The sequence below is a fragment of the Oppia nitens genome, unplaced genomic scaffold (assembly GCF_028296485.1).
Source record: "Oppia nitens isolate AA-2021 unplaced genomic scaffold, nextdenovo-longstitch-racon4-pilon3 scaffold20_pilon_pilon_pilon, whole genome shotgun sequence".
NCBI classification, from domain to species: Eukaryota; Metazoa; Arthropoda; class Arachnida; order Sarcoptiformes; family Oppiidae; genus Oppia; species Oppia nitens.
In genome coordinates this window covers 87501-104480 of record NW_026533200.1, presented here as the reverse complement: position 1 = coordinate 104480, position 16980 = coordinate 87501, and the positions used below count along the sequence as shown (strand labels likewise).

Below are 16980 nucleotides of genomic sequence, written 5' to 3'. Positions count from 1 at the left end.
TAAAAACAAATAATTAATAGATAAATAGCATAAAATTAGAAAATGTAAATAAAATTATTAATTAGAAAATAGATAAATAAATAAAACAAATAATTAATTAATAAATAATATAAAATTAGAAAAAAATAAATAAATAAAACTATTAATTAATAGATAAATAACATATAAAATTAGAAAAATATAAATAAAATAATTAATTAGAAAATAAATAAATAAAAACAAACAAATAATTAATAAATAAAAAACAATTAATTAGAAAAATAAATATAGAAATAAAACAATTAATAAATAGCTTAACTAAATAATTAAAATTATTAAATATTAAATTACATGTACCAAAAAACACACACAACAATTATTATAAAAATTATTTAAAAAAAAAAAATAATTTACATTTATTTAAAATTTGCTCCATATCCCCGGGTAGGCATACTGATGGCATACAGGTGCCCAGTCGTAAGGTTGCACCTTTTTGATTGTTCAAAATTTCAACCAATTTGAACACGGTCAAATAGTGATCCATATTGTAGTTTTTCAAAAATTTAACTAGCTTATCAAAATGTTGTCTATGCTGGATATGTTTGTTGATTTTCAATTGGCCAGGTAGTATCCTAGGATAGGGTAGTATCAATTTGGCCAGACAATATTGGCCACGTATAGGATCGGTAGGTTCAGTAGTAATAGTATCGGCCATCATATCACTGTCGGCTCCGGTATTGCTTTCAATGCCCAAACATTCATCATATTCGCCAAAATGAGATACCGTTCCCTCAAATATGCCGGTAGGTATTCGGCCCATTGAATCGATAACTTAAAAAGTAATTAAAAATTAATTAATAAATATATTTATAAAATAATTAATTATTTTTTTTAAACTGATAATAAATAAATTGGTTTTTAAAAAAATTATATAATAAATAATTAATTAAATAAATAGATTTTTTTTATTAATTATAATCTAATCAATAGTTCAAACTAATAGATGAAAAAAAATTAATGATTTTTTATTTAGTACAAAAAATATTTATTATAAATTAAAGTTTCATTTTTGTTGTTAATTTTTCTAATTAATAATTTATTAATTATTATTGATAACTTTATTATTGAAAAAAATGTTTACTATTATCAATGTTGTTTATTAAAAAATAAAATTATTATTACAATATATAATAACCACATTTATTATTTATTTTTTTTATTTCAATGCTAAATAATTGTTTACTATTATTAAAATTATTTACTGTATTATATTATCAATTATTTTTTTTGAAATTTTTATTTTTCTATTACTGGTAATTTTAACTATTTATAAAATATTTGTAAAACTAAACTATATATTAATTTAGTTTTATTTATAAAATATTATTATTTTTATAATAATAATATTTATATTAATATTCAGTTAATTAAATAATAATTATTAATAATAAAACAAAAACAATAAAATAAATAGAAATAATATATATATATATTGTTTTGCTATGCAATAAATATTTTGTTATTAAAAAACATAAATAAATATTATCTACCAATAATTAGCAAATAATTAATTTTTGTTATAATATTTGATAATTATCTATTTTTTAATTATTAATTTATAAATAAATTTTTAAAAAAAAAATAAAACTTACATTTCATAGCCCATAGTTCATGGTTTTTAATACCATTAAACACAAGTATCAGTGCCCGTAAACAATCATCATTGATATCCAATGATAAAAATATATCCAATAGTCTAATCAATTGTCTATCTTTCGTGAAAATTTCCAATAAATTTCCCGAAATATTAGCTAATCTATCGATTATAGCAAATGTTTGATTAATAGTATCGACAACTACTAGTTGATTATCACTATTGTTTTCATCATAGATTTTGAACAATTGTGTTAGTATTGGATTATTATTATTATTATTACTGGTGCCTAAAGCACCGGTAGTTTGTTGTTGACAATCTCCCGGTTCATAATCATCATCATCATCATCATCGTAATCATCTACCGGTTCCTCATTTGATTGATTAGTATTATTATTATTATCATTAATATTGTTGTTTGTATTGTCAGTCAAGTTGTTATCAATACTTAATAAAAGTTTAGATCCATTGGTTACAGAATATTCTGTTAAATTAATTAATGTATTATTATTTTCAATATTATTATTATTATTATTAATATTTTTCAAGTTTAAGCCATTAGTTTGTAGACATTTAACATTCAAACTGATAATTAAACTAATTAAACAATATTTTATTATAAAATAATAATAAGTCATAGTTTTTAATTTAAGTTTTATTGTAAAATAATATGTTTTTATTATTAAAACAAATATTTTTTGAAAAACTAATTAGAAATTGTTTTAAACAAAATAATAATTGTTATAATAATAACAGCAATAAACAAAATATTTTACATTTTTGATTGATATATAAAATTAATTGTTTTAATATACAGTAGTTTTATTAAAAAATATAATAATTATGTAAAATGTTATTAAAACAAAAATCTTTTTTAAAAAAATTCAAATAAATTTAATTATTATTTTATATTTTTAGTTAACATTATTATTATTATTATATTTTTAATCGCTGATTGATTGATAGATTTGATTATTTACTTAAAAATTTTAGTTTATTTTATAGTTAGAAAAACTCATGTTATTTTTGAAAATATAATAATTATTTTTTTTTCTGTATTAATCTACGGTTAATATCTTTTTTTTATATAAAAAAATTAATTTTATTATTATAATAATAATACTGTAAATAAAATTAAAAACTTATTTATTATTATTATTATCGTAAAACATAAAAAAATTAAAATGTATCTATTAATAAATAAATTTTTATTTTTTTTATTTATTATTATATTTTTCAAATAAATAATATTAATAATAAATTATATATATTATTAATAATAATAAGTTAAATAACATGTTATAATAGATAATGTTATAATTATTTTTAGTTTAATATATATAAATAAAATATTATTGAAAAAAATAAATTATAAATATAGAAATTTTTAACATTTTTCAAAAAAAAATCAATATACTGTATACATTAAAAAATAAACATTATTTATTAACAAACGTTATTTATGTTTTTTTTAACAAAACAAACAATTGACATAGTGGCATTAAAAATAAAAATACGTACATACAGTCAAACACTAGTTACAATATACAATAGTATATATATATATATATATATATTTAATTACAATGCAAATTATCTAGCTAATTAATTTTTTTAAAAAAGACAATAATTAATTAACTAAATATTTATACTAGGTTAAAATTTTAAATTATAATATTTAACCTAATTAATTAGTTTCTATAGTATAGTCTATTAGTATAGTTATCAATAAACGTGATATACTGTATATATATTTTTTTGGGCGATTATTAACAAGTGTTGTGATTATTATTATACATGTATTTTGACAATCCATAGCATTATAATTATATTTAATTTTATTTATTTAATTAAATAAATAAAAATTAAATAAAATTATTTAACTAAATAATTATATAGATATTAGTAGTAATTTTGTTGCAATTTTTTTTGGAAAAAAATATATTTTTTTTAAATACATTTATATATATATATATATCTAACTATTAATTTCTATGCTATGCTATCATATGTTTCTCATATATGAGATAATCAAAAATTAAAAAAAATAATTTATTGTTTTTTTTAATAATAATTAAATAATAATTTTTTAAGTATCATATCATATATAATACTATAATAAATTAATAGCAATACTATAGTAATAATATTTATATTATTTATTTTTTTTTTAAAAAAGTATAATTTAAATCAATCAAAAAAATTTATTTATTTATTTATATATTAATATATTGTTAATAATTGTAATACTATTGTAATTATTATTATTATTATAGTAATAATAATAATAATAATAATATAAATATGGAACTAATTCGTACACCTAAAGTAAGTTGGTCATTTTTTAAAAAAAATTAATTTTATATGCCAGGTTATTTTTGGTTTTTTTTGTTGAAAATAATATATACAATTAAGTTATTTAAATATATAGTAGTTTAAAAAAAAAATTAAAATTAAAAATAATTATTATTATTATTATTAGCTAGCATATTTAGTTTAGATATAAATTTATTATTAATACTTTAATCATAATCATATATTAATTAAATTTTTAGCTAAATATAATCAATATTTATCTAGTAATTAGTAATTAGGGTTATTAATTAATTTAAATTATTTTTTATTATTAAAAGTTACTAGTTGAATATAATTATTTTATAAATTTTTATATATAAATGATTATAATATTTTATTTTTACTAACCGGTAATAATTATACAACAATAAAATAAATATTATATTAAATATCATAATAATTAATATAAACAGTATATATATTTCCAAAAAAAAAAAAAAAAAAATTATTAATAATAATTAGTTATATATAAAATTAATTTATTTATTACTAATATATTTATTTTGTTTGTTTGTCTATATTATGTGTGTGTGTGTGTGTATATGATTTTTTTGGGGGGTGGGTGGGTGGGTAACGGGTGGGTCACACACACACACACAGGTAGTCAATGTATTATTATATCTATATATATATAAATAATTAATTTTATTACTAATATATTATATCACTTTTTATTTGTCTATATATATATATATATTATGTGTATGTCTATGGGTTGGTTGGTTTTGTTGGTCACACACACACACACACAGGTAGCCAACGTACGTATGCTATGCCGATACCCGGGCCAACAGCTAACTGGCGGTAGGGATACTACGGGTACACTGTATCTGACGGCTACACATCTAATATTTGTCGACCACAGTGCCAAACGTGAGAACTGGATCCTCCATACGTTGATATCATCCATAGAGAAGCTATCGATAACTACTAACGGCTCACCACTATTGATGCGATGCAAACATTTTCTATGCGTTACATTCATAATACCCAAGGAACGGGATGCACACGATATCTATCTGTCCATCTATCAACTATCGCAACCAAGTTAGACCCTGATATTAATTAATTAATTAATTATAATATAATATATAGTCAATCAGTCAGTTATTAGTTTATATATCCTTATAATAAGGATCTCTCTCTCACTGTCTYTCTCTCTCTCTCTCTCTCTCTCTATCTCTCTCTATCTCTCTCTATCTCTCTATCTCTCTCTATCTCTCTCTCTCTCTCTATCTCTCTCTATCTCTCTCTATCTCTCTCTATCTCTCTCTATCTCTCTCTATCTCTCTCTCTCTCTCTATCTCTCTCTATCTCTCTCTATCTCTCTCTCTCTCTCTCTCTCTCTCTATCTCTCTCTATCTCTCTCTATCTCTCTCTCTCTCTCTCTCTCTCTCTCTCTCTCTCTCTCTCTCTCTCTCTCTCTCTATCTCTCTCTATCTCTCTCTATCTCTCTCTCTCTCTCTCTCTCTCTCTCTCTCTCTCTCTCTCTCTCTCTCTCTCTMTCTCTCTCTCTCTCTCTMTCTCTCTCTCTCTCTCTCTCTCTCTCTCTCTCTCTCTCTCTCTCTCTCTCTCTCTCTCTCTATCTCTCTCTATCTCTCTCTATCTCTCTCTATCTCTCTCTATCTCTCTCTATCTCTCTCTATCTCTCTCTCTCTCTCTATCTCTCTCTCTCTCTCTCTCTCTTTAATATTATTATTATTATTATTAACTTAAACCCACACTAACTGTTAGTTTTATTTTTAATTTTTAAAAATCAAATAAAATGTTTATTGATTTTTTATTGACAATTATTTTTTGTTAGCCAACATCGAGGACTTGTATTGTTTCAACTATACGGCCAGCAATGAACACTTTGACAAAGAGGACGGTTGGCATCAGTATAGTGTCGAATCGGAGTTCCAGCGTATGGGTCTTCCCAATCAACATTGGACACAGACTACCATTAATACTAATTATGAGGTTTTTTTTTATTTTACTGACTGTCCCAACGTATCCCTATCTGTCTGTCCCAACCATCCCTATCTGTCTGTCCCAACCATACCTATCTGTCTGTCCCAACCATCCCCTATCTGTCTGTCCAAACGTATCCCTATCTGTCTGTCCCAACGTATCCCTATCTATCTGTCCCAACAATCCCTATCTGTCTGTCCCAATCATCGCTATCTGTCTGTCCCAACAATCCCTATCTGTCTGTCCCAACTATCCCTATCTGTCTGTCCAAACTATCCCTAAACTGTCTGTCACAACCATCCCTATCTAACCMCATCMCACCCCACCCTTACTCTCACTCCTAACTAACCAAACAAACAAATGTTTGAATTTATATCTCTAATATCATCGTAGGTTTGCGACACATATCCGCGTAGTCTGTACTGTCCGGCCGGTGCTACCAAACAGATACTGTTAGGCAGTGCTAACTTCCGGTCTAAAGGCCGGCTACCAGTGCTAACATATCTCCATAAGAATAATGTAAATTAATTGAATCAAATTATTATAATTGTTTTGATATTTGTATTTAACTGTATGTATGTATGGTTAGGCTGTGATCTGCCGGTGCGCTCAACCGTTATCTGGTTTCAGTGCCCGTTGTGTTGAAGACGAACAACTGTTCAATTGTATACTAAAATCAAATCCAAAATCATCGGTACTTTATGTAGTGGACACCCGACCAATGGTTAGTATATATATATATATACCTTAAATATTTTGTGTATATTATCTTATATTTGATGACTGACTGTCCGACTGACTAACTAACTGTCCATATATATTATAGATCAATGCAATGGTTAATAAAGCTCAGGGAAAGGGCTACGAAAACGAGTATTTCTATGAGAATACGAAATTTCATTTTTTCGGTATTGAAAACATACATGTAATGAGAGGTAGCCTACAGAAGCTGATGGACGGTTAGTTGTTTTATTTAGTTAGTTACGGTAGTTATAGGGGTATATACCTAATACCCTAATATTAAACTGATTTTTTGTGTATATGTATAGCTTGTGAACTGAAGGTGCCGTCGATGAATGCCTTCCTATCGGGTGTCGAGGGTAGCGGTTGGTTACGTCATGTAAAGTCAGTACTGGAAACTTCGGCATTCATTGCCCGGGCGGTCAGCGACGGTATCAGTGTTGTTGTCCATTGTTCGGATGGCTGGGATCGTACGGCCCAGACATGCGGTCAGTATATATATATATATAGTTTAGTTAGGGTTTAGCGCACTGTTGTTAGGTTAGGAGATAGATAGTTAGGTTAGCGCACTGTTAGGTTAGGAGATAGATAGTTAGGAGATAGATAGTTAGTAGATAGATAGTTAGTAGATAGATAGTTAGGTTAGCGCACTGTTAGGTTAGGAGATAGATAGTTAGGAGATAGATAGTTAGTAGATAGATAGTTAGTAGATAGATAGTTAGGTTAGCGCACTGTTAGGTTAGGAGATAGGTAGTTAGGTTAGCGCGCACTGTTAGGTTAGGAGATAGATAGGTAATATACAGTACTTTGTAATTTCTAATCTACCGTTCCCATCTCCTTTCCATCACCCGTTTATATATATATATATATATATATAGGACTGGCAGCCGTCATACTGGACCCGTACTATCGGACACTCGAAGGTTTTCAGGCACTTATCGAAAAAGAGTGGCTAGCATTTGGCCACAAGTTTAGCGACCGATGCGGTCATATTCAGGGCGATAGTAAAGAGATGGCACCGGTATTCACCCAGTTTTTGGACGCCGTTTGGCAACTTGCCGGTCAATTTCCCCAACATTTCCAATTTAACGAACGCTATCTACTGGCCATACACGATCACGTACACAGTTGCCAGTTCGGTACGTTTATCGGTAATTCGGATCGCGAGCGCCGGGAGCTCAGGTATGTCGTCCAGCTTTTTTAGTGTTGTTGTTAGTTATCGACTAATTATTATCTTATTTTTATATATTACTGTATATTACCGATAAACTAGATTAGCTGAACGCACCTACAGTCTATGGGCCTATACGGCCAGCCATAGATCCGAATTTATGAATCCACTGTACGTTGGGAACAGTGATGATGATGAGGAGGAGGGTGCCATCGGACAGCATATGCTCAATGTTGATGTCTCGCCACAGATTATCAAGTAATTGATTGATTGATTGATTGATTTTTGTCGCTCATGTAGTTTATAGTTTTAGGCCTATTATTGACTTTCGTTAATATGTTTGGTGTGTATCTCCCTATCCTCTATCTTTCTAACACCCCCTCCCTCTCTACCCATTAGGTTCTGGAGAGGACTATACAATAGATTCGAGTTTGGTGTACATCCTAGACATTCCTTGAATGAGGTACTGGTGGCCACACATAATCATATTACTAGTCTAGAAGATCATATCGATTATCTGGAAGAGGTATGTACTTTCTGTCTGTCTGTCTATCTGTCTGCGTGTGTGTGTGTATGTGTGATGTGTGATGTGTGTGTGTATTTCTGTGTATGTGTATGTGTATGTGTATGTGTATGTGTATGTGTATGTGTATGTGTATGTGTATGTGTATGTGTATGTGCATGTGTATGTGTATGTGTATGTGTATGTGTATGTGTATGTGTATGTGTATGTGTATGTGTATGTGTATGTGAATGTGTATGTATGTGTGTGTGTGTGTGTGTGTGTGTGTGTGTGTGTGTGTGTATGTGTATGAGTATGTGTATGAGTATGTGTATGAGTATGTGTGTGTGTATGTGTGTGTATGTGTATGAGTATGTGTGTGTGTGTGTTGAACACCAGGTGCTCTCAATGCTTACTATAATTTACGGCTTAGAGTTTGATATTAACTGTTTATTATTATTATTATCATTATTATTTACCGATTGGTTGGCCAGCGTATTGCACAATTGACACACACTGATGATGATGATGATGATACCGATAACGGGCCGGCCGATCATCCACTGGCCACCACTACCAATACCAGTACCACCACTAGCGGCGCCTACCTATACAAGAGCTCCGATAGCCAATCGAATGGTAACTCGAATTTTATCGGTTCACTAGATTTAGACGAAATTGATTCGCCGCTAAAAGTGGTCGAAGAGTGTATGAATCGGCTGGAAATGTGTAAAACCAAAGACATTACTATTACTACTACTAATAATAATATAAAAGTTTGTATTTTAAAAACCAATCAATCAATCAATTATTGATTACTAAAAAAAAACTAAAATATTTTTTATTGATTATTGACCGGTAATTCTCTCTCTCTCTTTCTCTCTCTCTCTTTCTCTCTCTCTCTTTCTCTCTCTCTCATTCTCTCTCTCTCACTCACTCACTCACTCTCTCTCACTCTCTCTCTCTCTCTCTCTCTCACTATCTATCTATCTATCTATCTATCTATCTATCTATCTATCTATCTATCTATCTATCTATCTATCTCTCACTATCTATCTATCTCTTACTGTCTATCTATCTATCTATCTCTCACTGTCTGTCTATCTATCTATCTCTCACTGTCTATCTATCTATCTATTTATCTCTCACTATCTATCTATCTATCTATCTCTCACTGTCTATCTATCTATCTATCTATCTATATCTCACTCTCTATCTAACTATAATTACATTATATATTAACTATAATTATATTAATTACAGGACCAACAACTTAAACAACAACAACGTGAAGTGGCCGCTGCCCAGGCCGTAGCCGACACCCAGGCCGTCTACGATACGGTTGCCCTACAGTGGCAGTCACTGCATTCGGTCAAAGAGTGTCCGTGCGGTACACCGTTTGAACCGTTTGCACCGAAACTGCACTGTTGGACGTGCGGCCAACTCTACTGTGTACGCTGTATAGACAAACGTATACCACTACCTGGCCATCAGCAGCAACACCAGCATCATCGGCATCAACAACATCGTCGGCACAGTTACTGTCCGACTATTAATACAAACTATAGCCATAATCGCAAACAACAACAGCAACAGTCGGTTCCCGTTTGTCGTACATGTTATCAACTAGTGATGCGTTCAAACAGTATTGACTGTATTTAATATACAGTTAAAACAAACAACAAAAAAAAAGATTATATAACTTATAATAATTATTTATTTTTCAATTATTTATTGAATTGTTTTAATTAATAGTTATTATTTTTATTATTATATTATAGCCGGTAATCAATTATATGATGAATTATATACTCATTTATTTATTTAGTTTTTATTTATTTATTATTTTTTTTTGATGAAATCAATGATAATTTTTGATAATTTTTGATAATTGTTTTATATTATTATTATTATTATTATTATTATTGTCATATACCGGTAATAACTATTTAAATTACAAAGTTTATTATCAATTGTATTTAAAAATTTTATATATATATATATATAATATTTTTAAAACAATAATTATAATGCAATCATATAATAATTGTAAAAAATTATTTTTGACTATATCTATCTATTCAATTGTTTAATATATAATTAATTATTGGTTATCTATAAAAAAAATAATAATCAAATTATTATACAACTATTATTGTATTATATTTAATCGATTATTATTATTAATATTTATTAATTGTTTATTATTTATCACAAATAATTGTTGTTATAAATTAATTACCTAATTGTTGATATAATTTATATGTATATTTAATATACAGTATATATATATATATAACCCTGTTTACTTTATATACAGTATATATATTACCTATAATTATAATAATATTTTCTCAAATTTTCTAAAAAAATTTTATGTTAATCTAAAAATTTATGGACAAATAATAAATAAAAATTATGTTTATCAAGATTTATAATTAATTTTGTTTAATCTATTTTAATTTAATTAAAACATTTCAACAATAATAATAATAATTTATTTTTATTATTAAATATAAGTATACATTGTGTCAATACATTTCATAGTTATAATAATAATAATTTATGAATAAATATAGTAATTGTTTAATTATAATATAGTTATTATCATATATTTGATATTTATTTATTTATTAATAAACAAATTAGTTAACAACAAAAAGTTTAGTTAATAATAATAATAATAATAATTACTATATTTTCTTGGATTATATTAATGTGAATTACAGTATATTAAAATTAAAAATAATTTTATTATTAAATTTTACATTTTTAGACACACTTTTAATTAATCAAAATTTAATAATTATAATAATGTTAATAATATTTCCAAAAAAATAAATAAATTATATTTGATTTTATTTTCGAATAATTAAAATATATTTTATTATATATATATATTTATATCATATTATTGTGTGTTTTATAAAAAATTTGATTAATTAAAAATAATTATTATTTATTTTTTATAGAAAAAAATAAATTTAAATAAAATAATTTAATTTCATAATTATTTTTAGAAAAAATCTCTCTTTTTATATTAATATAAATTTATAGTAATTAATATCAATTTTTATATTTATTTATAGACATATAATATATATATATGTATACTTTATATATAAATATATATATATAAAGTATTAATTTATGTGACTATTAAAGACATATTAATTTTTAATTAATATTAACAAATATTTAACACATCATAAAACATATAGATATAATATATATATATATATATTAATAATATAATTATATATATATATATATATATATATTAATAGTAACAACAATAATACTGTAATTATTATTATTATTATTATTATTAGTTTCCTTTAAATTGTTAACAATAATAATTATTAGATAGGGGGAGAGGCGGGGGGGGGGTTAGCGTGTGTGTGTGTATGTGTTTGAATATTTAATAATAATAACAATAATAATAATAATAATAATAATACCAGTTATTTAAAATTTAAAAATAATTATTGACAACAAAATTTAAATAAAATTAGTTAAAAATTTTGCGGCGGTTTAAATAAAGGCAATTTTAGGCCATACATGGCATCCTTTTCCTCGCTGAACACGCCATTAGCCGGGGGTATCATTACACCATTTTTGGTGGTCGTCCAGCCGTTATTGTAGTTAGCGACTGGAGGATAAGGACGTCCAACATTACCACCATTACCACCACCGCCACCGTTGTTGTTGTTGTTGTTGGCCATAGCCATCATCATCATGAGTCTCGGTGGTGATGATTGTATATCGCCGATGCCGGCACCGATAGCCGCTGCAGTGGCCGGCAATTGACAATACTTGGTCAACGTTGACACCGAACACGACTCCTGACAACATGACCTAACCATTTGGCTGATTGTCCGACGTCTCAATGATTCACCGGCTTATGTATATGTATATGTATTTTATGGACAAAATTAATGAGTTAATTAATTAATTAATATAAAAATATAATAATTAAATATAATATATATATATATATAYACCCACATACAAAACACATATACACATATATATACACAAACATACATACATACACACATACATATATACACACACACACATACATAGACACATACATACATACAATTAAATTATTAAAATTATATAAATTTATTAACTATTTTATATAAAATAATTAAAAAAATAACAAAAATAAAATAAATTTAATATAGATATATGCTATAATAGTAGATAATTTTAAATTAAAATTATTAGTAGAAATAAAAAATTAACAAAACAATTGTTTAATAATTTTTTTTTGTATTTCTAAAAATTAATATAGTGTCTTTTTTTTGATAGTATATAATAGATATTTATTTAATTATAAGATAATATATTAAATTTATTTATTAGTTTGTTATCTTTTTTATTATTATTAATTATCTTATATAAAGTGTTAATAAATTTGTTGTTATTTATAACTTTATATAAATTTATATAATTTAAATAATTCAATTGTATGTATGTATGTATGTATGTATACACATGTTTGTGTTTGCATGTATATGTGTTAGTGTATGTATGTATGTTTGTATGTATGTATGTATGTATGTATGTACTTGTATGTATGTGTGTTTGTATGTATGGGTATATGTATGTTTGTATGTATGTGTGTATGTATGTGTGTGTGTGTGTATGTGTGTTTGTGTATGTGTGTTTGTGTATATGTGTTTGTATGTATGTGTGTGTATGTATGTATGTGTGTGTGTTTGTATGTGGGTGTTAAATATTGTTAAACTTGAAATTTATTTAATATAAAATTGTTGAATTTTCAACATGGTACATTTTTGTTGTTGTTGCCAAAATTGTCTAATTTAATTATATATAGAGTATGTCTAGTATTTTTGTTTGTTGGTTATTTTGTTTAACTAATATGTTTACAATTTATGTAAATTTAAATATTTTAATTAAACTCAATTCATGTAAATATAATTTATTAAAAAAAAATATCAAATGTTTATATACTGTAGTATAAAGTTAAGTATAAAGTTAAATATTTATACATTTTGTAACAAAACTTTTTAAACATTTACTATATATATATATATAATATATATTATATATATTATGTATATACTGTATATACTGCATATAATAGTAGAAAATACAGGTATTAATGAAAAATAAAATAAAATTAAAAAAAATTATTATTAATATATATTTTCCTAGAAATGTTTTTCAACAAAACTACAAAATAAATTTATTAAATAAAAAATTAGTATTATTTAATTAAATGAAATAAAAAAAAATTATTTAATTTATTATTTCTCTTAAAATTCCTAAAATATTTTAAGTAACAATTTATTTGTTTTTGAAATATAATAATAAATTTTTTTTTAATAATTAGATTTCTTCGAAAAAATTATATGTTTTTCTATAAAACTAAAATAATTTTTGTTACTTTTATTAATATTATTAAAAATTGTTAAAATAATTCATATATTTATTTTGTTTAAAATAGGAATATTTGAAAAATTGTTTATTTTTGTTGAAAGTTTTATAAAATAAATCTAATAAATAATTAATAATTAATTAGTTTTATATTTTGTAGTATTAATATACAATTAATAATACAATTAATATTTAATTAAAAATAATAATAATAAATAAAATAAAATAAAATAAATACTTATTTATTTATATATAAAGTTATATAATATATTGATTAAAAATTTTTACGATGAAATAAAATAATAAATAATATATATTAAAAAAAATTACATTTATTTTTCAAGTTTATGTTTTTTTTTTTGAAAACAACAAAATAGTTAACAACAAAATAAAACAAATAAACTATAATTTCATTTTCACGGAAATTTATAAATATTATATTACTATTGATTTTATTATTATTATTATTACTATTATTATTATTATACTACTGTTTACTATAGTATTATTGTTATGTCGTAACAAAAAAAAATACTATTAAAAACGTTTACTTTTTTTTAACTAATAATACTTTTTTTTAAAAACATTAATAACTAAATAAATAAATTATTATTTCATTCAATTTCTTTGTAAACAATTTTTTATCAATGAATCACTTTATATATGTATTACTCAATCTATAGGTAAATCATACAAAATTATTATTATATAATATATATATAATATATAACATTTTCCTACAATATTTTATAATCCTATACTAAATAAATATAAAAATTTAATAATTTTTTGATTATTTTAACTAAAAAATAAATAAATAATAATTACTAAATTTTATTCATTAACATACTGTAATAGTTTTATTTTTATATTAATAAAAAATATATATTAATATTTTTTTTTGTTTTTTTGATAAATATATTAAAAAAAAATTTTTAGATTAAATATGTTTTCCAATTTTATAGAAATATATTTATTATTATAAATTTCTATAAATTTCTATAATCTTAGAAATATATATATATATATATGTTATTATAATTATATTTATTATTAATATTGGCAATGAAATTATGTTTTTTTTAAGGATTCAATTATATAATAATAATTCAAAATATCTATTTATCTAATAATAATACCGTCTGGAAACTTATATGATTTTAAATTATTAATATATATATATAAGTAAAAAAATATTAATATTAATATTGAATAATAATATGTATAGAAAAATTCAATAACTTCAACAAAAAAATCTATAATATTTTTACATTTCAATAAAAATAACGTAATTATATAAACTATTATATATATATATAAATAATATTTTCAAGTTTAAATAAAATTATATTTATAAGCACCAAAAAAAATCAATAAATTAGCACTTATTATAACTTATTTTATATTATTTTGATAACAAAATTTATCATAAATAAAATGATGATAATATATATATATACTGTATATATATATATATATATATAATATTATAATGCTATTAGAAATATATAATTATTTTTCAATTATTTCATTAATAGATATATTTAAATATTAAACTAAAATATACAATACTATTGTATATTTAAGTATTGAAAATAAAATTATAAAAATAAAATAAAACTAGATTTCAATTAAATTTTTTTTGACAACAGTTAACAATGCATCAAAAAATATATATATATTTATATATACAGTATAATAATTACATTAATATATTTACTGTATTATTATTAAATTAAATTATGACATAAAAAATATTATTATTGAAAACATAATTATTATTATCAATAAATTTTTAAACACCTGTTTGGTATTATGTTATATTTTTTATTTAAATGATATTTTATATTAATTTTTTAAAAAAATATTAACTATGTATATAATATTTAATAGTCTATAAAAATTATTAACAATATTTCAAATAATAGTTTATTATTTTTTCAAAAAAAAATATTAGTATAAAGTAAATTAAAATTTTTTATAGACTATAAATAATATTATTATTATATAAAAAATTTAATATATTTTTAGATTTAGTTTTAGATTTCAAATTTAATTAATTTTTATTATATTTTTCATTTAAACGGAAATTTAAAACTAAGTAAATAATAATTAAAATATTATTTTTTTACAAAAAATCACACAAAAAAGTTTATAATAAATTTTTTACATAATCTTAATACTACTACTACTACTACTACTACTAATAGCTTATTATATTTAACAATAACACCAAAAAATTAAACAATATTTTTATATATATATATACATTATTTTTTAATTAAAAAATTTTTTTTGTGTTGAAAAATATATCTGAAATTACATACCTTTCCGACGGCACAGTCGTCTCTCGGCTTTTGTCATTGACTTAAAGGGAAACAAATAGTTATCGCAATATAATCTTCTTTCTGTCAGTTATTTTCAGCAAAAAAAATAGATAAAAATAATAATTTTTTAGTTTTTATTTAAAAAAATTATATTCTGTATATACACTGTATATATATAGAGAATATAAATACAATAATAATATAATTAATATATATTTATATATATATTGTATATTAATATATAAAACTAAATATTTATATTTATGATTTAAATTATATACATATATATATATATTGTATATAAATTATAATTATATAGTTATATTGTAATCATTTATACATGCATTTTACTAATAATACATTATTATTATTATTATTAGTAAGTATTATATATATTTTTATATAAATGTATATAATAAGTTAGAAATTATTTATCTAAATAATAAATAAATTAGTATTTATTTATTTTATATATTTTTTATATATATATACTGTATATATAGTTTGTTATCTCAATTCAAATAATTAGATTTTATTTGGTTGTAAACAAACTAATTAACTTTTTAAAAATTTATTACTATATGTTTTAATGCCAAAAATTTTTTTATTTCTATGGCTGTTTTATATAAATATAATAAATTATAATTACTATTATCTAAATAATAATATACTATGCGATTTAATATATATATATGATTTTAAAAATTTTAAAATTAATTTTAAAATTTAGTTGTTTTTTTATTATTATTATTTTAAAATATGTAACTATAATTGACATTTGATTATATATACATATATATATATATATCTAAATTATTTACAATATTATAAGTATTATGATTATTATCTAGTTAATTTTTGGTTTATTTGAAAAACATTTTCAATA

General features: G+C 22.8%; 2 protein-coding genes across 2 annotated transcripts in view; one reads left to right on the top strand and one right to left on the bottom strand.

The window, feature by feature from the left end:
• The first annotated feature begins 3922 nt into the window (after positions 1-3922).
• On the top strand, positions 3923-10078 carry LOC128953092 (myotubularin-related protein 6-like). The gene is made up of 12 exons (XM_054298566.1): positions 3923-3961; positions 4741-5035; positions 5793-5950; positions 6335-6460; positions 6531-6665; positions 6768-6900; positions 6991-7170; positions 7561-7864; positions 7956-8111; positions 8253-8379; positions 8850-9131; positions 9619-10078. The coding sequence occupies exons 1-12, from the start codon at positions 3938-3940 to the stop codon at positions 10015-10017; spliced, it is 2319 nt and encodes a 772-aa protein (XP_054154541.1). The 5' UTR covers positions 3923-3937; the 3' UTR covers positions 10018-10078.
• Positions 10079-11791: 1713 nt separating this feature from the next.
• Positions 11792-16980, bottom strand: part of LOC128953192 (putative uncharacterized protein DDB_G0289263) — a 6222-nt gene continuing 1033 nt past the window's right edge. Inside the window, exons 2-3 of the mRNA XM_054298665.1 lie at positions 16095-16175; positions 11792-12256 (exon numbers count right to left, since the gene is read on the bottom strand). Of these exons, the coding sequence (XP_054154640.1) occupies positions 11871-12256; positions 16095-16175 (467 nt within the window). The 3' untranslated portion in view covers positions 11792-11870. The remainder of the gene's footprint in view (positions 12257-16094; positions 16176-16980) is intronic.

Bases quoted from the DNA above. Each gene is read 5' to 3' on its own strand.
- LOC128953092 (XM_054298566.1), top strand. From the start codon at position 3,938: ATGGAACTAATTCGTACACCTAAA. The intron at 6,666-6,767 runs GTTAGTATATAT...TATATATTATAG, and splicing joins TAGTGGACACCCGACCAATG to ATCAATGCAATGGTTAATAA. The intron at 8,380-8,849 runs GTATGTACTTTC...TTGGTTGGCCAG, and splicing joins ATATCGATTATCTGGAAGAG to CGTATTGCACAATTGACACA.